The sequence below is a fragment of the Malus domestica genome, chromosome 15, assembly GCF_042453785.1.
Source record: "Malus domestica chromosome 15, GDT2T_hap1".
NCBI lineage: Eukaryota > Viridiplantae > Streptophyta > Magnoliopsida > Rosales > Rosaceae > Malus > Malus domestica.
Genome location: NC_091675.1, coordinates 252,188 through 273,108, shown reverse-complemented (window position 1 = coordinate 273,108; position 20,921 = coordinate 252,188). Strand labels below are relative to the sequence as shown.

Here is a 20,921-nt window from a genome sequence, read left to right as displayed (position 1 = left end):
CGATGGTTAATTTGTGGTTATTAATATAATTAATTTTCGTGATTATGGGGATGGATATAACATTTCTGTCCCCAAACCGAACCGTTGCCATCCCTACAGTCAATGCTCTCGTGAATCTCAAACGTTACCTCTACATTCTATAATTGTAATTTTCAACAGATATAGCGGCATCTTTTGCATGTCATGATTTACACATTTGCACACATCTTTTGTATGAGTAATGTTTGATAGATTAATTTCTAAATTAAATTTTATAAATCAAAATATGGTCTTTTTTTTTTTAGATCGTATTTTTTAAACCACATAATGTTACAATTAATTGTTCTTATTCCAAATTACTTTAGTATGTTAGAACAGTAGTTATACATAATTTGAATGTCCACCAAAAAATCACTTTGTTCACGTTTCTTTCTTTCTTTTCTAGTTATTTTGACATAAATGGAGTATGGTAATAGAATATCCGTGGAATAAAAGCAAGCATGTGAAATTTGGCAAGTCTTTATTTTTCAAGTTAACTGAATTCAGACTTTTTTGTTTGCCAGCTACATTCACGTCGCGTGAGAATGGAATGACACTATACCGGCCTTTTATTTCAACCACATTTTACCCTCTCTTTTTGCTCCTAGAATGTCCCAAAATGTTGTAGCTCAAGTTAACAACATTTGCCTCTGTGAGTTTTTTTGACTTTTAAAATGAGTGGATAACCGTAGTAGCATAACTTTCGTATTTGAATAACCATTTTCTAACTAACTACCAATTAAGTTACTGTTTATTGATTTATATTGTCATAGCATAAATAAACATGCAAGAAAGTCCGACCAAAGATAAAATAACAAGTGCGAGTTGTACATTAAAATTCATAACCTAATACCTAAAATCAGAATTCCTATCATATAGGAAGCTAGTTGATCGCCCACGCGTTCATTCTTTATTTCCCGCAATACAAGAAGAATAGTTGAAGTAGCAAATTTATTGATAAAACAAAATAAAATAGCAAATTTAGGATCCACGCCACAAAGCTCACAACACGGCAACTCCCCGACGTAAAACATGCGTACGCAGTTTCTAAATTCGTTTTCAAATGCGGCCCTAAACCCAAAAATTTAATTGAAATATGTTTGTTTGCTTTGCTGGGGGTCCCATTAACAGTGATCAGTGGGCATGTTGAACTCAAAGTTTCAAACCATACAACCACAAAAAAAACACCAAATCAACACTAGTAGTATAGTAACGCAACAACACAAGACAGCTGTTCCACAAAAACATTTATTCCAAAAAGGATTTATAACTTTTGTTGGACTCATAATCATGTAGTCAGTCAGGCTCAGGCCCACAAAAAGTAATACGATATGCAAACAAACATTGCTCTCAAATCTCAATCAACCCACAACCTAATATCCCTAATCTCTCTCATTCTCTCTCACATGAAAAATGGAATGGAAGTGTGAAGGCTACAAAAGTTCCTTACTTGCACTACAATTTAACTGACCAATTCTCAAAAATTCAATTATGATGACACCACTCTATTACTAACATGGACGAGGATTTTCTCCGGATTTTCTTTGTGAGGATCATAGGAATTCTCACATTCTAACATTTTATCGTACATCGTGCGTGAGAATAAGGTTTAAACATGTCGTTTCGCCACTTATAACAATGGTCTAGTGGTACTTTTTCGTAACTTGTAAGTGAGATGTAGTCTAGTGATATTTTTCGTCACTTGTAAGTAAGAGATCTTAGATATTATCGTTCGTTCAAAAACATATTGTTCCCTACCACAAAATAACATGTGTCGTTCATATAACAAAATAACATGTGTCGTTTCCTTTATACGAAGTATTGTGAACGAGATCAGAAGGTGAGCCTGGTGTGGTGAGGCAGCTGATATTTTCAAAATTTTCCGTATCATAACAGAACTTCTCTTACAAGTAATGCTCCATTGCCCACTCGATCTAGAAAACTAATTTGTTTTATTGATGAAAATCTTGTGACAAAATTGGAAGTTATACAATTTAATCGTATCCGTAGGGTAAACATGCCAACTAAGCTACAGATGAGGAAACGTAAACAAGTAATTACCCGATAAAACCAAATCATTACAAGATTTGCAAAGAATATCCTAACCTAGCTTTACCATTATTGTCAATCATGATTTTATACCATATAGCCTGCAGGTTTAATCAGAAATCCAAACTTCCACATTGCTTGCTTTCAATACTTTTTGTTCCATTTCTTTCCTTCGTATCATTCTTCCCATCGTTATTAAGTCCTCGACTCCGGCCAATTCCCAGCTTTGGCAAACCCTTATTCAGCCCCTCTAGCAAAACACAAGCCTTGCACCATTTCTGCACAATAAAACAACAAATGTTCAGATTCTCTAACCAAACTCTACCCAAGTAACGAAAGCAAATAAGTATGCGTAACATTATTCAGATATCTCAACCACGTCACGTATACTAAGGTAACAAACTTACCTGGCTGGAAATGTAACCGCACCGTTCACATGTCCCCTGTTCTGGCATTTTTGTACAAGTTGAAATTCTGAAATTTTCCCCTGATTTGATGAGGTCAAGTATAGCCCTAGGTCTTCAGTTGAAAGAAGTCCAGTAAAACGTCAAACTAGGAGTACAGAATGTGCATACTGAAAATGTAATATAATAAGTTTTTTTTTTTTGTGAAAACTGAAAACTACAACGCCAACCGGTGAAACATTCTCTCAGCAAGGCACTTAACCTGATTCTTTCTAAATCCTTGATGAATTCACGAGCAAAACCACGATATGCATTGGGTGAATAAATGCCTGCAATTTCACAAAAATGTCTTCTGAGATCTAATGGTAAAAGCATTAAACATACAAATATAGTGCAAATGGTGGTTGAGCGGAGGGAAAATAACCGAGGAAGACTTGAGAGGAAAGATAAATTACATTCTGTGGAGAAGTAATCCAGCCTCTTGAAATATGCATACGTGCAAAATTAGTTAAGGCTTTGCAAAGAATTCCAACTCAACGTTAAGATGAATAACAGAGATGAAAGGAAGAGAACAAAAAAATCAGAGTATTGAATATTTCAGCAGCAAGGATATATAACAATCTCCTTCTCATAGGTGTATTTAAAAGGTTTGCATCTTGGAATTGGCCCGTCTTCACCAGTGACAATTGAAGTGCATCTACTTAATCTGCAAAACAAAACCATAAATTCAGTTCAACATACAAACAAACTGAGGAAAAAAAAACCTTGATGGAAGATGAACTACGAATTATCTTGCAATGTCACCTCTTAATAAGTTCAAAAGAACTGTTTCAGCAATATCATCTGCATTATGTCCAGTAGCTAGCTTGTCTACCTTCAACAGTGCAGCACCACGATCAAGGGCCTGAGAGGTAAATAGATATATCCATTAAGTTGAATTGTTCCTTATAATCTCTCACAACCAATAGAATTCGATCATGCTTCCATGCTTAAAGAAAGAAAAAGCTCACAAATGCCAGCGTTTGTAGCTGTTATCAGCATAAAGTTGTAATGACCAGTTTTAGTGCTTAAATTATTCATTCATAACTAAGTAACAAGCAGCATAAGTTTCTGTGGAAATAACATATTTTGTCAAAAAATCTGAACGCCGTATTCATGTCTAAACACATCTATACAAGATGCCTAGAAAATGAAAAACAGCCAATTTCCAAGACAGCCAAATACCTGACGACAAAAAACACCACAGAAGGTGCAATTGTTCTTGAGACCTATCATCTTTACTATTTCATCCATGGTCCACCCATACAAATCCTTGTAGGAGACTATTTTCAGCGGCAATCCATACTGAAAGTAGAGATTCCAAACGAGAGTCAATTAACGCTTAAAAAGAGAGAAACACAAAGCATTAGACATGACCGAAAATTCATAGTCGAAATTCACTTAACCTGGATTTCATTTCTTTTGACGGTTTCAAGAGAATCGTCCCTGTAGCCAGTAATGCCCTCATCGACTGACAAGAGGAAGAGATCCAAACCGTAATTGTGCCGCCTATTCAATTCGGATAATACATAAGCGAGGACAGTGGAATCTGAAGGCAGCAAATAACACAAAAGGCAATGAGCAGAAAGAAGTTAAAGGTCCACATAACATAACTTTCACAATCCAAACGGCATTATAATTTATCACCACTCACTAGCACTGGAAGCACGGCTTGATTAATTAATTTACGTTTGCCGCCGGAGGCACCGAGGGCAATGCGCTCACCAGGCTTAAATAACTGGTTTTCGACGATGACCTGATGAATCTCCTCCTCAAACACCTCGTAGAAACATTCCCTGCAAATCTTCACAAACAATAAACGATTCAATTCAATTCTAGGGTTTTACTCCCTGCAAACCAGTAGGAGAAAGTACCTGCTCTAGGGTTTTGGGTCTCTTGAGGGCGGCCCGTCTCTCATGACAGATGCAGCACTGGCGGCCCCCCGCCTTCTTCGGCTTGCCGTCGGCTGACGACTCCATTGAACGTGAAGACACTTGGTGGAAGCTCAGGAGCTGCGAGCGATCGAGGAATGTTCCCGGTTATTGTTTCCGATTGCCACTCAAATATTGAATAGGAGAATAGTTGTGTTCTGCTCGCCTCTCTTTCTTTACGTTCGAAAACAAACGAACAATTTTGGCATCTGTACATATTTACGAAGCTGCCCTTCACTTTGGTATGCTACTATTCCTCAGTACATATACTGATCGTTATTGAAACATAAACAACTTTTATACGTCAACCAAATGTCACATTCACAAGAAAAATTAAAATTCGTAATTCAATAATCGTAAAAGTTTAGAGGAGCCCATACCAAATACTGACATAAACTAAAAAAGCTGTCAGCTAATCTATTAACTCAGATTCACAGCTGATTTTTGGGTTTAAAATAGAAATCAATTAAGAATTTATGAAACTGGTTGGTTCCAACAACGAACCAAATGGTACATCCCAAGCAAATCAAACCAAACCCCCAATCCTAATTTCTACATCCACATTCTGATCAATCTGTAAAACAAATTTCAAATGACAAGTCTAAAACGCAAGTAAACCCACGATCCTCCCCGTTGGAAGCCACATACTATCCACTATCCATAGCAACACCCACCCGCCCGCCTAGCACTTGTCCTTCCCTGAATCACCCTCAAGCCGTCGCCGTACGTCCCTGCGTAATATTTCAACATATTCCTGCACAAGTGGAAAAGACACTGTTTAAATACAGTACGGATTAATCTCAAGACTAGCTCCTCCCACAAACGTCAAGCATACAACACATACACTGGAGAGATGCTCGTCCCTGCACAACTCATCCACAAGTTCTTGAGGACCACTTCCTCTGCCAGACAGCTGAACTGAATTCTCAACTAGAGCATGAAAAACATCTCCCGGTGCATTCAGGTTCTCAATCCTCTGAACCACTTCTTGGAGATTAATCTAGAGCATGAAGAAAAAGAGCTATTACTAGTTGCAATTTATGGCTCAATTAAAAAACAAACCATAACTCTTTACGGCCAAAAATACAAAAACCATCACTGTCCTAGAAAAGTGAAATGTCGATCCAAGACTTTGACGAATAGACGAGTTTTGAAGTCCATATACACACCTCAGACTTAGGGATATTATCATCTCTACTGAGACCTCGCTCATTGTGGGGTGGTCGAGATTCAGGAACCAAAGCAGAGGATGGCCGGACGGGATTTGATCCAGCCCCAAGGGCGCGAGTTACAATGGGCATCATTTGTTGGAACATCCTGGACATATCAATCCCACCACCTTGGCCTCCTCCAAACAAGTTTCCCAAATCTTGGCTGTCAACCTGTTCAGCAATCTGATTGACAGCATTCCTCATCTGTGGATTCTGTGTAAAGTTCTGTAACATATTCCTCAATATATCGGGAGAACCCACTCCCGTTTGGTCTGAAACACCTGCCAACAGACCATTCAGGGCTGGACTCTGCAGAACCTGAGACATCATGCTTCCCATATCAACTTGGCCAACAGGACCTTGCCCTCCCAATGTTCTACCATCTCTGACCTGCTCAACAGCAGGCACTGTTTGTCTTGCCGGCACATCACTTGAATTCATCCTACTTACAGCAGAACTACAAGATGCAAGGGACTGCAAAACTTGCTGGCCACCTATTACTTGCTGATTCTGATTGATGGGAAAACTAGTTATTCCACCATCTTCATTCTTGGTCAGCGGTTTTGGCTGCCTGGCTTGTCTCTGATTGGATCAATGATACAGTTTCAGTAACAATCTAAATGAAAGTTGACTGCAAAGCATTTATTTATTTTAATATGTAGGAGCCTGAAAAAAAACAAACCCATAGTATGTACTCTTAATTGCTTCCCCAAGCACTACATCCATCATATTGTGGCCAAGTATTTATACTTTAATTAACTGCTGATATATCAAGACTAAAGTGGTGGGGGGAATTTGGTTCGTAACAGATTTTTCTGAAATCAATGAAACAGATGCAAAATTATTATACCTTACGCTCCAAAACTCCGAGTCCTAAACCAAGTGGAGCAGATTTCGCACCTTCAGCCTGCTTCTCACTGGATTGTGGAGCATTTCCCCTCTCATCCTCTCTCACCACGGTGTTTTGGCCACTTGAAGAGCTTAGAGAACCTCCAACTGGGAATATTGAATTGTTTTTCAAGGTACCAACACTTCCTGAATCCTGAGAATTACGAACTTTAACACATTACGGTTCGGCATCGGATTACATCAGTGAAATAATAAATAAATATATAAAACAACCTAAATGAAGGGAATTCCAAGAATGTGTGAAACATACCTTCTGACCTTCACTTTCAGATGTGCAACCAGGTAGTGACACACCAGCTATATCGACATAGCCAGTACTTGGAGGTTCACTTCCTGCATAATTATGCGGTTCAACAGATGGATTCTGAACAGTGGACACATCCTGACCTGATTACAGAACAAAATAGCTTAGGAAAACTAGAATGACAATCTATATCCACAGAAGCCAAAGCACATACAGCAAGGTACCTGATTGAACTGTGTCTTCTGCTTGTGTATCGCCAACAAAACTTCTAAAATGTGAGTTAAGTTCAGCAACAATGGAGGAAAGTGAGGAGCCAGAAGGCTGCTGTGAAACAGAAACACCAGAACCGGGTTGTGACGCATTGGATACTGAAACACCAATTTGGGAGGATGGAATAGTGGCACCGACTACATTTCTCACTGGCAGCACCCGGCCACCTGAATCCCTAGAACCAGATGGGATACCCTCCCCATTACTACCCCTAGCACCAACTGCGGAAATAATTTGTGCAAGTGAGGTACTCGATGGTAAAAAGTGTTTCGCATTGATACATAAAAGGTAAAAGCTTCAAGTAAGCAATAAATTTTACTTACCAGCATGTATATGGATGTTTACATTCCTTGGAGCACTGCCAATCCCAACAGGACCAAAACTCACAGGGTTTGATTGAGGTACAGAACCACCAATGAGTGAGCTTGTTTGAAGAGGGAAAGGCTGCAAACAAAACATTATTTGCGGGGCTTGGTTGGCATCTAAACAAAATCAATATAATTAAACCAAAATTAACTAAAGCTCAAAAAATGGATATACCAACAAAAAGATAAAACGCCGAGTTAAACAACCACTTATTGAACTAATGGCCATACTTTGCTTCTCCACTATACTATCAAAATTAGTCCCCAGTAATAATAATTTTCACTCGACTTATTCACTATAAATAATTTATATGTTTTCATTTGCATGTCTTGCTTAATCCATATGTGATAGTATGTATACATTCATAATAAATGCATCAACAAACCTGGACCATTATGGGATTAGGTCCTGATGGGGATATGTAAACTGCTGGCCCAGCATTCACAACAGCTTCTCCCTGTAGATTTTTTTGCCATAACAATTATAAACAACTATAGTCTATTATTCACAGATTTAAACCAAGACATTGAGATCAAACTAGAACATACAGGAGACTGCCCCATACGAAGGGTCCAAATTGTTCGGCCAAGCTCAAGAAGAAGAGAACCTAAATGTTGCATTGCAAGTCCTAATTGTATAGATTCTGTCTGAATTTGACCTCTCACAGAGGGATCAGAAGATGCTCCATCTTGTTCCAATCGTCCTGCAATGTGCTACAAAGTTGCAGTAAATTAAAATTAAACTCATAATCAGTTAACACAAGCAGTAAACAAAGATGAAATGGTCATGACTCTTTATCAGGATAAAGCTTTCCATTTTAATAAATGAGAGTTGGTAAGCATTTGAAATTATGGAAACAATAACTTTCTTTGAGAATTATGTTTGGTACATGATATGAGCAAAACACTTTACAATAGCTTCAATCTTTATATTACACGTGAATCTATTGAAATTGATCCAATCCACCAAACTGAACTGATCAGCTGGGCGGATTGAATAATGACTGTGGTAAGCAAGCCCTTTAATAATCCAAGTCTTAAAAAGTTTGTATCCTTGTCAAAGGGCAAGTTTTAATTCCTTTAATAATCATAAAAGATACGTTATGCTCTAGCATGCAAAGGAACCCTTCTTCTACAACCCAAATGAGAAAATACTTTTTTAAGTCCAAGACAAACAGTTAATTCAAGGGAAAATGATCATTGTATGTGTATGGTGCCATGGTAGTTTCTCTGGAAAAAAATAGCATAAACAGCATAATCAATAGGGAAAGATAAATTTAGAAGTCTTACAGATAGCGCAGAAACAGCATGATTGCTGAGTAGTCGCTCTACATGACGAAGAACAATCCCCAATGCCTCAGGTGTGGGCATCCCCTGTGCAGTGGAAGGTAAGTTCACCCTAGGTGGGTCTCCTGTATTGGTTGCAGATGTATTTGGCTGATAACCTAAATAAAACCAGAAAAATTTAGCTTATTCCTTATGTCTTACTGTATAGTAAAAGACTGTTTTTGGTTTTTAACCATTTTGCGATAATCCCTGCTCCATTCTCTTCATGAACTCGGAGAGTGTATCCAAAGAGTGTGGAATTGGCTGGACAGAAAACATAAAAAACATTAAGCAGTCGCATACATGTCCAATTCACTTATAAGACATGCCCAAAAATCCATAACAATACCATATTTAATGAAGGCATAGGAAATGCTGCAGCTGCAAGAGGAGTTTGCACAGCTTGAGGAAAAGTTTGGAATGGTTGGGTAGGAAATGCCTGTCCAGACTGTGCTTGATGTCCTCCTCCGTTGACATTATGAGACCCTTCTGTTTCATTTCCATTACGAGGCTGACCAGGAGTGTTTGACTGTAGGAAAACCACAAAATAAATTTATACTTTTTTCCTAAGGAACGTTAGCCCATGAACACTTATGACATTTTCTTTAGTTTTACAAGATTACAGCAGTTTCAATTTATTTTATCTGGACCACAATTGCAAGTGAGAAAAATACTTAGGATATTAATATATCTGGTTGTAATTTCAAGAAACATTCATTGCTCACCGAAGTAGTGAACTGTGGGTTGCCTGTGCCATTAGTTGTAGCCTGGGTGCCAATTCCAATAGAATTCAGAACCGTGCCAATAAGCTACCAAGAAAGAATAAAGCATAATGTGCTTCCGGAAGTACAACTTTAAGGCTCCTCACCCATTTATATATATAATATATATACACACACGCACATATATAAATCCATTACTTTAACACAACAAGAAGCAAATACGAACCCGACTAAGATCAGGAACAGCGCCTTCACCTTGATCTCCAACATTAAATGTCCCAAGAACTACACTGTGAGATATCTGGCCAATGCGACCACGAGGAACACCACTAGCATCATTTCCTGCCAAATTACATCAAGAAGCTTATACACCAACATTGCTCAAAAAACAAATTACTCTGAACCTGAGATAGAAGTACCAACACTACTAAAATCAAATTACTTATTTACCACTATTCACATGTGCCTCGCCAGAACTTGTACCCGATGAAGGTTGTGGCTGGGATGGCTGCCTAATAACTAAGTGCAATGTGTGCCCATTTTCCAAATCTACAAGAGGTTAAGGGATAGCAATAGAAACTAAGTGGGGGATCAACAATAACTACTGTAATACCTAAAATTTTGAAAGCTTAAAAAAATTGAAATGTCATACAAGAGGTTTGTGTATATGTATTGTGACGACACAATAAACTAACCAACCCAGCTGACAGATGACAGGTAGAGATCTAATTCAGTTACTCAAATTTCAAGCATTCTGCCTGGGTGAACATACTACACGCACCAGAATTCCTATATAAATCTAACGTAAACAATACATGTTCGAAATAGTAGGATACGATACTCAGAAAGAGGATGGTCATCTTTTAACACCCTTCCCCTGAAAATCAGCCGCTGCTGACTGACTGGTACACCTGTTTGATCAGCTATTTTTTCCTTGAACAGTGAAACTCGCATCTGAAAGAGAAATGTATATGTACAAACATCTCAGTATATAAAATAAATAAGATCTTGAAGGGATCATATCTTGATAAAGGCAGGGACAAACATGTAGTTCCTAGCAGTTTGCTCACGGTTTAGATATGAAAAATAACAAAACTAAAACCCATATAAGTAAGCATTACGCAAGACATGACCAAAGACTAGAACTCACATTTTTATCAACTTGAAAACTGTACATCTGTGAGTCTAAAGTCTTAATATTGATCTCAAGATTTGAATCAGAAGTGGCCCCAACAACATTGCCAGAACTGGCGCCTTCGTTGGAGTGCTGATCTTCCATGCTGGTCGAAATGGTTTAGAAAGTAACCTCAAGTTTCCAACCCTTAGTATCTGCCTGTAGAATCATACATCATTTTTCCTTTCAACATCAAACATCAAACTTCCTAGTACATAATTCGCAGAATCGACAAGCAATACAACAGATATTGTCTGATTTTGCAATACGAAATAGAATCCCGGATGATGCTATTGCTCGACAGAGCTGAATCTGAACGTGCAAACAAATATTTAGGGTTTTGCAGTCAAACCCTATAAGACTGGAAATTTAATTGATTTGGGAATTGCATTGGACCCTTCAAATGCCGAATTGCCGAATATCACGGGCTATATGTCATGCTGAGAATATAATTTCCAAACTCCAACAAACAAACAAACAAACAAAACATTTGATCTTCAAAAAGCAAATCTACATACCCGATAATCGTTCAATCCTACGGCGATCGCAAGCCTCAACTGGCTGATGCAAAGCAACAACGTTGGAAAGTCCGGTTCCGGTGGTCTTCAATTACAATACAAAAGCCCTAATTGCAAACTTGGGGAATTTTCGGAAGGTTCCAGTTCCGGTTCCTATTAACGAAAGGTGTGTACTAATCTGTTGGAATTTAGAACTTAAAATGACTATGTTTTTTTTATAGCAAGCAAAATCCTAAAATGACTTGAAGAAAGCAATTCTTCCTTCTTTTTTTTCAATTTTAAAAGCTAATTTTCTTGTTGACTTCAACTTTCTTCCTCACATTTTGAATTTAAAGGTTTAAAATATTGACAATTTAATAAAGCAAAACTACCTTAAAATTTAAGGAAAACTAATGAAAAGGGCTTGAAAACTTTGAGTTTTAATGATAAGGACAAAATAAAGGGTAAAGTGAATAGTATCAAGATTGACTTTTTAGTGTAAAAATGTGGTTTTTCGTTAAAGTGAACAGTACCGTGTGCTTTTCGTTAAAGTTCCCTAAAATTTATAAACCATTAGAAAACTTATTTTGTTCTTTGTCAACTATCTAAACTAATATAATTTTGTAGCATATGATTCTCACAATTAGGGATAGGCAATAGTTATGGCGGTCGGGTAACTGCAGTTAATTTACCCATAACCGTTTACTCATTGGGTAATTGTCTAAACGGTTATACACATACCCATAACCGTTTATAAACGGTTAACCATACCCATAACCGCATACCCATTTAACCGTAACCGTTTAATACACGTTTACCCATTTATCCTTTTTAACTCGTTTATCTTTTTTTTTTACCATTACCCTTTTTTCACCCGTCTACATGTTTTTTAACAACTTGAAAATTAAAAAAAAATGTCATAATTTTTTTTTCGGACAATTAAACACCGTTATAGGTACATTCATCATACATTTCCATATTTTAATTTTTTTTAAGTCCTTATACCATTCCAATAATTGAAATAATAGTTTAGGGACGATATTTTTAACTGTTACCAATGAAGGTAAATATAATATTTGCTAGGTATTATTGGGTTACAAAAATTGTTTAGAAGACATTTCTGTCAAAGCATTTCTTTCAATTTCACGGTTACTCGCAAAGAATTTAAATTAATTTGGCCAATTCCTTGATGATGAGAATCATCATTCCTGTAGTTGTGTTATTGAGAGAATGACCGATGAATTCCTTGCTAATTTATTGGGTGCTAAGTATTATTGGATCGAGAACATGATTTGTGTTAGTTTTACATATATAAAATAAATGGGTAAACAGTTAGCCGTTTATAACCACGGTTAATACCCATAACCGCCTATTTAAATTTCACGGGTAAATGGTTATACCCATAACCGTTTATTTATCTAAACGGTTATCCATAACCGTAACCGTTTAATCTAAATAGGCGGGTAACCACGATTACCCATAACCAATGGGTATTTGCCCATCCCTACTCACAATCCTCAAATGAGGACCCTAGGAGAGTTGAACTCCATTTCGTACATATATTTAGAATTACTGAGTTGAGAGAAAATTCTCTTTTAACTATTGTAACCTTAGGGATCAAATGCAGCCTGCAACCGTTCCTATTCAAATGCTCAGGTTGGGAAGCTGATCATACTTTCTGTCCCTGGAGATTAGTCCTCTTTTACAATTCACAACTCATACCTATGTCCATCGCATGCGCACTGACAAATTCTTTACCAAAACACAAAGGCAGTCCCATTCCAACATCACTGAGATTCGTTTACACCTTACTGCGTAAATCAATCTAAAAACTAAAACCCCTCACAAGTGACATATACTATGAGACAAACAGCCACCATGAGCACTCACCATAAGGCCTGCTCTTGACACCAGTACGAATGGATTTAACAATCTCTAAGCTACCGATTCTTGCAGAATTCACCACAATGGCCAGTTGGCGGCTAAGGGAAGCAGTCAAGGAGACCCTTATAAGTAACAGCAATGGTGAATTTGACGAGGGTACTCACATTGTAATAGCAGGTCTTCCTAACACACACAACAAAGATATGAGGTACATACTCAACCCATAAGCGAAATTTATTCTTTAACACGTTTGGCATGAGACTTACCTAAATCTAGCTTCCACTCTCTATGGTCCTCACACATTATCATCTTACATTCAAGAATTCGAGAAATTAGCCAAAGCGATGGCAAAGGGAGACAAAGGCCTTCCTTAAGGTCCCTTACCACCACATCTTTCCTCTGTACAACTCAGGCTCTTAGTTGGTTGTTCTGGAGACTCACCTCCCCCAGATACAAACTTTCGGGGTTATTAAAGAGGATATCAACTTACCCAAAAGTGGATCATTCAAAAAGGGAGATCGACCAACTGCCACGGTTTGGAGTGCTAACCCAAGATATGACTTATTGACGGAAGGGACATATGCAGTGGTAGAGATGCTTCAAGGAAAACACTGGGTTCCTGTTTACGACGATGATGATTTCTCCCTGTTTTTCAAGTGGAATGTAGATACCGGTAGCTTATATGGCACAGCAACCATAGAAGGGGAAATACCGAGGGATGCAAATTCGGGGGTTCACAGGCTAAGGCATTTTGGTTCAGCAAAGGAAACCAAGGATTCCCCCAACACCTGCTTCACTGGCGCATCTAGTGGTTTTGCAGTGTCTTAAATGTTTATTTAGTATTTTTCTTTCATGTGTATCCCTCTTAAAGAAAATAAGAAGACAAGGTAGCAAGGGATGCAAATAAGTACTCATTTAGAATCTGAAACCTTACATGCTTATTGATAGCATAGAGTACATATAAATGTAAAGGCTGTTACACGCAGAAGTAATTTACTCATTGCTCATATAGATTACACATCGAAGGCATTGCCCTTCAATGAGCAAATCGAAAGCTTTGTTGATGTCTTCAAACCTCACCTCATTTGTCACAAACTCATCCAGTTGTAGTTCCTGATAGCATGAAAATCAAAAAATTTAAAGGATATCCAGTTACAGTAAAGCGAAAAACAATCCAAGTAAACAGTTTACTCCTAAAGCACCTTGTCCATGTAACGATTGATGAGGGCAGGGATATCCGATTTAGGTTTGAGTCCTCCGAATAAGGATCCCATGAGGGTTTTGCCGCTGTGAAGGATATCACTAGAGGGAAGGCTCACCCTTGACCCTGGTTTGTCCACACCTAACACGATTGTTTTTCCCCAACCCTGCAGTTGAAAAGAATGATATTAATACATTGTTCAGTGAAAACAAATTATAGCCGCCTAAATTCATCCTGATGGCTGATGGAGGTTCACAAGCCTTCTGGGCATAGAATTACATAAAATATGATGCATGTTATAATCTAAAATAACTAGCTCCCACATGATCAGAATTATGCACATTCTTGTTTTGATAACTAAATATCAGCAAATTGAAAGATGTTCAACAAAAGACAGCAAAAGGCATGATAGAAATAATGTCTGTGCGTGTGTGAGAGATAGGAACGGTAAGGGGGAGAGAGAGAGAGAGAGAGAGAGAGAGAGAGAGAGAGAGAGAGAGAGAGCGCGAGCAAGAACCTTTCGGCTACAAGCATAAGCTTCTTGCACCAATGATGCCAGTCCAACACATTCAAAGCAATAGTCTGCACCCCCGCCAGTCATCTCAATGATCACCTGTTTTACATGAGAAAAAAGAACTGGAAATGCTTAGTAGGATAACCAAGTGAACCAGAGGTGAAAAATTAAATACTACAATCTCTGAATAGTCGGGCATAGTTTTAGAGAAAACCTGGCTCGCAGATTTATTCTCACAAGTTGCAGCATTCACAAAGTCGGTGAGGCCCAACTTCTTCCCTGTGGTGATAAGAAAAAGAACAATAAGGTCTATATTCTTTGCAGAAAGTACATTCACATGAATACAAAGCTTTTCTCTAACAAAAGTAAGATCAAGTTCTTCTGATAGGATACAAATACCAATTTCAAATTTGTCCGGATTTACATCGACTCCAATAATTCTGGTAGCTCCACAAAGTCTTGCTCCCTCCGCGACCTGGATAATTCAATCATGGACGTGATGCAATCAATCACATATCAGAAAGAGGAAAAGTATCAAAAAGATATGCAGACTATGTTCTGCAAGAACATACAGCTAATCCAATTGAACCTAGCCCAAATATAGCAACAGTTGATCCCTTCTCCACATTTGCTGTCTTCCAAGCAGCTCCAACTCCTAAAGCCAAATTTGTCAAAGATTGATATAGATGTTTTCTAAATTTTTAGTGAGATGCGACTACACATGTACACACAAAAAAATGGCTTTTTTAGAACAACTCTAGATTTTGCAAACACCACACTATCTGGATAAGAATTATAAGGAATTTCTAGTGTACCTGTTGATACTCCACAGCCGAGAAGGCATGCCCTATTTGGAGGTATTGCAGGGTCAATTTTTGTGACATGGGCTATGTCAACCACTGTATACTCTGCAAAACTAGACACGAACAAAAAATGGTATAGAACCTCCCCATTGAGGTCTGTGAATCGGCTAGTCTCGTGTCTTGGCATAAAAGGTGAGAGCTTGAAGGGGAGTTTTGTACATAGGTGGCTCTTTGTGGATTTGCAATCTACGCATTCTCCACATTCTGGCATGAAAGTTGGGATGACTGTATCTCCTTCTGAGACCTCATTGACATCCTCCCCAACACTCTCCACAACCCTATGACAAATAAGCATTGATGGACAAGTATATCAGCAGTGATGACCAAACAAATGTGTCTGAAACATATGACAACCAAAGCTTCTAACTGCCCTTTGCAGCAAAAGTTAGACGTGGTTCGTGACCGATCCCTTAACAATTATACTTGTGCTGATAAGGAAATTAAAAAAAGTATACGTACATCATTTGACATGGTAAAGATTAATAAAGTGATAGACTTGGCCTTTCTTTCTTCCCTTTAAATTTTGACAGTTCCTAACTTGCTACTTTATCATGTCTTGGAAAGCAAATGGCAATAAGACGTATAAGAAAGCGTTGGAGCTCACCCCACAGCTTCATGACCAAGAATTCTGGGGAAAATTGCAGGAAAGTCCTAACAAACAAAAAGTTTTGGAAGTATTAAGCACCAACAACTTGTTAATTGATCATTTAGGAGGAAAGAAGAAAGAAAGAACCTTCATTTTCCAGAAAGTGATATCGCTGTGGCAGAGAGAGGTACAGATAATTCGGATGCGGACTTCATGAGGCATTGGCGGCGCCACCAGGATCTCTTCTAGAACTAGCGGCTCTCCTGCCTTCCGACTCACCGCAGCTATTAATTAACATGCAAGTTCAAGTGCAGCACATATCAGTCAGAGTCAGACTACCATTCATTTGAACTTAATCATGCATTCATTAGCAGCAAGAGCAAGAAAGTTAATCAATAATTGATAATCAAAAAAAGAGAAAAAAAAAGAAAAGAAAAGAAAACCTCTGCATCGAATAGGCTTCCCTCTCCATCTGCTTCCACTTGACAATCTCTGATGCTCCATTGCTAAAGCGCTCGCTCTCTCGCTCTCTCTCTCTCTCTCTCTCTCTCTCTCTCTCTCTCTCTCTCTCTCTCTCTCTCTCTCTCTCCCCCCTCTCGCCCCCGCCCTACTAAATTTGTGAGCCTGTCTGTCTGTTGTGACTTGTGAGTGCGTTTAGGGCATTAGGCATGGACCATTTTTGTAAAGGTTTCTGGTCAGAATTCAGAAGGACGTGAATAAGGACCGTTACAAAGCTAATCATTTGGCTGGCCTTTGGACTTTGGACCTTGGAGTTGGGAGTGGCCAACCAGTAGTTTTTAGCAATAAAATATGTGATTAGATAATATTATCAGTGGATTAGTAGGTTAATGAAAAAAGACAGTCTGCGTACAATTAAATTAAACTATGAATTTTATTCTCAGTTTATAATATATATAATAAAACTAATTGATCAATGAATGATCGAGTCCGTCCGGTGGAATGAAATAATAAATGACAAAGATGCAGGATATACATGTGGCCAGGGAATCGGGATATGTCTGATCATGTGATTCATGCCCGTGTAGGCAGCCCCTCGTCCCTCGTTTATGACTAAAAGGACTAAGCAAATTAGTTTCTAGATTACTGATTTATTGTTTACACCCTCCCCACTCAAAGATTGTGTGTGCAGAATTGAAGGTGCTATTTTACCCTGCAAACCCCCATATATTAGAGTGTATTTTTGTTGATCGCCCTTTAGTGTGGTGTATGCTTAGCACCTTATTTATCATTATTAAATGAATTTGAATTTCAAGATTTGTGCCTATCTAAAATTTCAAAATTCAAACTCATCTAACGATGATAAATAGAATGATGAGCATATACCATAATAAATGATAGTGAACAAACATATATTGTGCAACAGCCTCTCGAGTCAAAATAAAAATTGGCGGCTCTTGGTATGACTGACTCAAGTGGCTTCAATTTTGCTGGCTCCAACAAAATACAGCGGCCCCTTACTGGTATTGGTGTCAATGTCTTAAGCTTTTTTTTTTTTCATCTTCCCATGACTTGCGGGTACATTTGCAACTTTAACGTTTTTTCTTAAAAAATAAAATAAACCCTCCTCAGATGCACTCTTCGTGCACTAAACAAGAAAATAATAACACTACATCCATGCAAGTTTTGAAAATTACAACGTCATTGTTCAATGTTGATGGTATAAAACCATCAATAATATACAACTAATCATACTTTCACTCCTTCTCAAAATCTTATGGAGAGTTTCTAAATTTTTTTTCTAATACAAGAAATTCTATGAAGTGAAAATTAAATCTCAAAGAATATACGTAAATAAATGTAGACGCTTAAGTTACCTGAACCACAAAAATCTACTTATTTTATTTTGGAATTAAGTCAAATGTCTAAGGTTTTTGAAATTTGTTCATTAAAGAATGAGTTATCCCAAATTTTTTTACTTTGAGTTATCCCAAATTTAACTTGCACTTGGTCTTTTGCCATTTCCTAAAATAATATAATCTTGTGATTAATAGGCATTTGATCCTCACATATCATTAAATGTTAATAACAACTCTTAACTGCCGGACATGCATGATATTCAGTCCTGTGTTTGACAATCGACGTTAATAACAACTCTTAATTGCAATATTATAATTTACAAGGAGGTATTTGTCGATTTTTCCTTTCCCTTCCCCCCCTTAAACTTTAATTTTAGCCAATTACATTCTCTGTGCGCGCGCTCGCACACGCGCCAGGGGGGGAAGGGGAATCAACAAATAGCTCATTTACAAGAAAAGAATTTGAGTTTGAATGAAAATGGATGGGCAACAAATAGCTCATTTACAAGAAAATAATTTGAGTCTGAATGAAAATGGATGGGCACATTGTCCTAACCAACTGACCTAACTTCGTCTGTATTTTGATATAATTTAAATATTATACGATTGCACAACAATCTAATCACTAATTTATCTTGTTTATTATTTATTCATGTTAATATTGGGTCCATTTAGGCCCACCCAACTACATAAGCCTAAGGAAAGACCAAGAAGCCCAAGACCTAAATGGTCAGAAGAGGCCTTCCCGAGTGCTCAGGCCGACTGAGACAAAAGAAGGACTACCCGACTGCGTGGAACATGTGAGCGAGCACAGCTATATGACACAAGTCTCCAAAGGTAAAACCATTCAGGTGCTACTCAGACCATATGGCCACTTGCAATTGATAGCAGAGGCCTAGGATGGGACATAAAGGCTATCGGGAGAGTGCTTGGGAAGGCGGGGCAGAGTAACCAAGGTCCGAGCGGGAAAATCGGGCTGCTTGAATCTTAAAAGGAGCGCCACGCCGACTGCTAAAACATCACTTCACTGACGAGGGTCTAGCCGAATAGGTGGAAATGTGTCAGTAAGCTAGTGCAAATGGTTGACATATTAAATGCTGGTTTGAGAGGCCAAAAGAGAGAGAGAGAGGACAATATATTGGGGTAGAGATCTCCAATACAGGGATCAGATGAATCGAAGAGAATAGAGAGTGAATGTATGGACCAAACACTATTTAGCCTTGAAATCAATTTATTGAGAGCAATACAATACGTGCAGCCCAATTTTGAGAAGTGAATCATTTACATCTTTGAATCTATTTAATTTCAACTCATCTCCTAAGCCCATCTAAAGTCATTAATTAGATTTGTTAACCTTCCAGAGTACAAAAATTCCACAATATTAATACTCAAAACTTGGATTAGAAATTAAGCCCGCCCTTTCTAAGAGTAAAAGCAACATTTCCATCTCAACAAGATAACGCCACATTTTCAGTTAACGTGAAAGCAATTCATCTCCCAACCAATTGCCTCTCTTATATTTCTCTATAAATACACACCAAATTTCTCTCTCGCATAAACCACAATTTACAACACAATTCTCAAATATCATTTCTATAAACTCCGTCAAAACAATACTTTAATTCCGAAAAATGGGGGGTTCTACGAGCTCTTCCTATAAATCCAAGACAACCACCACAACCAACAAAAGCGTCAAAGACAAAACATTAACAGGCGCAGGCAACCTCATCAAGCTCCTCCCGACAGGCACGGTCTTCTTGTTCCAGTTCCTCAACCCTGTCTTGACCAACAACGGCAAATGCACTGCTGTCAACAAATACCTAAGCGCCGTTCTCATCGGTGTTTGCGGCTTCTCCTGCTGCTTTTCTTCCTTTACAGACAGTTACAAAGGCAGTGATGAACAAACACACTATGGGGTGGCAACATGCAAGGGGCTTTGGCCCTCGACGAGTTCAAACTCTGTGGATTTGTCTGCTTACAAGCTTAGGTTTGGGGACTTTGTGCATGCCTTCTTTTCCTTGATTGTGTTTGCAGTTGTGTCACTTTTGGACGCCAACACTGTCAGGTGCTATTATCCAGGGTTCGAGTCCACTGAGAAGGTTTTGCTACAGGTGTTGCCTCCGGTTATTGGTGCAATAGCCGGAACTGTTTTCGTTGTGTTCCCTAATAAACGCCATGGAATTGGGTACCCGTCGTCAAGTTCTGATTCTTCACAGGATTCAGAGTCGGCGGCTTCCTAAGCTCTTGAACTTTGACTTGAAGTGGTAAATATAGCTAATAAACGCCATGGAACTGGGTATTCGTCGTCAAGTTCTGATTCTCCACAGGATCCGGAGTCGGCGGCTTCTTAAGCTCTTGAACTATGACTTGATTCACAAGACTCAAAGTGGTAAATATAGCTAATAAACGCCATGGAATTGGGTACCCGTCGTCAAGTTCTGATTCTTAATAGGATTCGGATTTGGCGGCTTCCTAAGCTCTTGAACTATATATGAAAAGATGTTGATTGAAAATAATATATGTTATATTATTAGGTTGTAATAATATGAAGCATCAGCTCATGAGTTGTAAGAAACGGACGATCGATAATAAGATGAGTGGTGCAAGCACGATCCATCATTTTCCCAACGGACATCATCTTTTGATATTATGGGTCCAATTGAAATAATGTAGGTATAAAGAAGCAAGCAGGTGAGATCCAAGTAAATACAACAAGATGACAATGTAAATGTTGTAACAATATTATTGAATTAATTGATTCAAAGAACCCTTCCACATTTTGTGTTAACATTTGTCTTTACATATTAGAACAAACTCACGATAAGAAAAGAGAGGCAAAATTAGAAATTAAGCTATGCTACTACTTTTGTTGCTGTATAATGTATATAGACTTATAA

At 38.2% G+C, this 20,921-nt stretch overlaps 5 protein-coding genes across 10 annotated transcripts; 2 read left to right on the top strand and 3 right to left on the bottom strand.

The window, feature by feature from the left end:
• Window positions 1-1,953: 1,953 nt before the first annotated feature.
• LOC103450332 (cytoplasmic tRNA 2-thiolation protein 1-like) lies at window positions 1,954-4,662 on the bottom strand. Its single transcript, XM_070814163.1, has 10 exons — window positions 4,385-4,662; window positions 4,200-4,314; window positions 3,917-4,059; window positions 3,696-3,815; window positions 3,265-3,375; window positions 3,085-3,179; window positions 2,927-2,967; window positions 2,734-2,800; window positions 2,475-2,586; window positions 1,954-2,345 (listed from the first exon to the last, which is right to left on the bottom strand). Exons 1-10 carry the CDS (start codon window positions 4,487-4,489, stop codon window positions 2,181-2,183), a joined length of 1,074 nt encoding a protein of 357 aa, XP_070670264.1. The 5' UTR covers window positions 4,490-4,662; the 3' UTR covers window positions 1,954-2,180.
• Window positions 4,663-4,818: 156 nt separating this feature from the next.
• LOC103450331 (ubiquitin-like domain-containing protein CIP73) lies at window positions 4,819-11,479 on the bottom strand. 4 transcript variants are annotated; one of them, XM_008389661.4, is made up of 18 exons: window positions 11,181-11,479; window positions 10,639-10,821; window positions 10,325-10,442; window positions 9,939-10,037; window positions 9,715-9,830; window positions 9,492-9,575; window positions 9,116-9,295; window positions 8,961-9,030; window positions 8,731-8,885; window positions 7,990-8,154; window positions 7,827-7,898; window positions 7,399-7,519; window positions 7,030-7,296; window positions 6,812-6,948; window positions 6,503-6,694; window positions 5,611-6,234; window positions 5,286-5,441; window positions 4,819-5,195 (listed from the first exon to the last, which is right to left on the bottom strand). In XM_008389661.4, exons 2-18 carry the CDS (start codon window positions 10,765-10,767, stop codon window positions 5,124-5,126), a joined length of 2,757 nt encoding a protein of 918 aa, XP_008387883.1. In that variant the 5' UTR covers window positions 10,768-10,821; window positions 11,181-11,479; the 3' UTR covers window positions 4,819-5,123. The 4 variants fall into 4 exon arrangements, with proteins under 4 accessions (XP_008387883.1, XP_008387885.1, XP_008387884.1 ...); XM_008389663.4 differs by having other exon boundaries at window positions 9,492-9,533; XM_008389662.4 differs by having other exon boundaries at window positions 10,639-10,817; window positions 11,181-11,476.
• Window positions 11,480-13,078: 1,599 nt separating this feature from the next.
• On the top strand, window positions 13,079-13,871 carry LOC103450550 (neutral ceramidase 2-like). Its single transcript, XM_008389918.1, has 2 exons — window positions 13,079-13,210; window positions 13,494-13,871. Exons 1-2 carry the CDS (start codon window positions 13,079-13,081, stop codon window positions 13,869-13,871), a joined length of 510 nt encoding a protein of 169 aa, XP_008388140.1.
• A 67-nt stretch (window positions 13,872-13,938) lies between these two features.
• LOC103450330 (alcohol dehydrogenase-like 7) lies at window positions 13,939-16,984 on the bottom strand. Of its 3 annotated transcripts, none has more exons than XM_070814161.1 (11): window positions 16,800-16,984; window positions 16,651-16,760; window positions 16,355-16,491; window positions 16,226-16,272; window positions 15,574-15,899; window positions 15,331-15,413; window positions 15,158-15,233; window positions 14,973-15,037; window positions 14,762-14,857; window positions 14,246-14,410; window positions 13,939-14,156 (listed from the first exon to the last, which is right to left on the bottom strand). In XM_070814161.1, exons 2-11 carry the CDS (start codon window positions 16,709-16,711, stop codon window positions 14,037-14,039), a joined length of 1,176 nt encoding a protein of 391 aa, XP_070670262.1. In that variant the 5' UTR covers window positions 16,712-16,760; window positions 16,800-16,984; the 3' UTR covers window positions 13,939-14,036. The 3 variants fall into 3 exon arrangements, with proteins under 3 accessions (XP_070670262.1, XP_070670261.1, XP_008387882.3); XM_070814160.1 differs by having other exon boundaries at window positions 16,651-16,756; XM_008389660.4 differs by lacking the exon at window positions 16,800-16,984 and having other exon boundaries at window positions 16,651-16,793.
• A 2,602-nt stretch (window positions 16,985-19,586) lies between these two features.
• On the top strand, window positions 19,587-20,799 carry LOC103450329 (protein DMP2-like). The gene has a single exon (XM_008389659.4). The coding sequence runs from the start codon at window positions 19,656-19,658 to the stop codon at window positions 20,262-20,264; it is 609 nt and encodes a 202-aa protein (XP_008387881.2). The 5' UTR covers window positions 19,587-19,655; the 3' UTR covers window positions 20,265-20,799.
• Window positions 20,800-20,921: the final 122 nt, after the last annotated feature.

Excerpts from the sequence above, each read along its gene's own strand:
- LOC103450332 (XM_070814163.1), bottom strand. The coding sequence starts at position 4,489 with ATGGAGTCGTCAGCCGACGGCAAGCCGAAGAAGGCGGGGGGCCGCCAG. Across the intron at positions 3,816-3,916 it reads TCAAAAGAAATGAAATCCAG|TATGGATTGCCGCTGAAAAT; the intron begins GTTAAGTGAATT and ends CTCTACTTTCAG. Across the intron at positions 2,801-2,926 it reads GGATTACTTCTCCACAGAAT|GCATTTATTCACCCAATGCA; the intron begins GTAATTTATCTT and ends GTGAAATTGCAG.
- LOC103450331 (XM_008389661.4), bottom strand. The coding sequence starts at position 10,767 with ATGGAAGATCAGCACTCCAACGAAGGCGCCAGTTCTGGCAATGTTGTT. Across the intron at positions 7,297-7,398 it reads AAACATCCATATACATGCTG|TTGGTGCTAGGGGTAGTAAT; the intron begins GTAAGTAAAATT and ends TTATTTCCGCAG. Across the intron at positions 6,949-7,029 it reads AGAAGACACAGTTCAATCAG|GTCAGGATGTGTCCACTGTT; the intron begins GTACCTTGCTGT and ends TTCTGTAATCAG.
- LOC103450550 (XM_008389918.1), top strand. The coding sequence starts at position 13,079 with ATGGATTTAACAATCTCTAAGCTACCGATTCTTGCAGAATTCACCACA. Across the intron at positions 13,211-13,493 it reads TTGACGAGGGTACTCACATT|ATACAAACTTTCGGGGTTAT; the intron begins GTAATAGCAGGT and ends CACCTCCCCCAG.
- LOC103450330 (XM_070814161.1), bottom strand. The coding sequence starts at position 16,711 with ATGGAGCATCAGAGATTGTCAAGTGGAAGCAGATGGAGAGGGAAGCCT. Across the intron at positions 15,234-15,330 it reads TAGGTTCAATTGGATTAGCT|GTCGCGGAGGGAGCAAGACT; the intron begins GTATGTTCTTGC and ends TGAATTATCCAG. Across the intron at positions 15,038-15,157 it reads TCCGGACAAATTTGAAATTG|GGAAGAAGTTGGGCCTCACC; the intron begins GTATTTGTATCC and ends TTATCACCACAG.
- LOC103450329 (XM_008389659.4), top strand. The coding sequence starts at position 19,656 with ATGGGGGGTTCTACGAGCTCTTCCTATAAATCCAAGACAACCACCACA.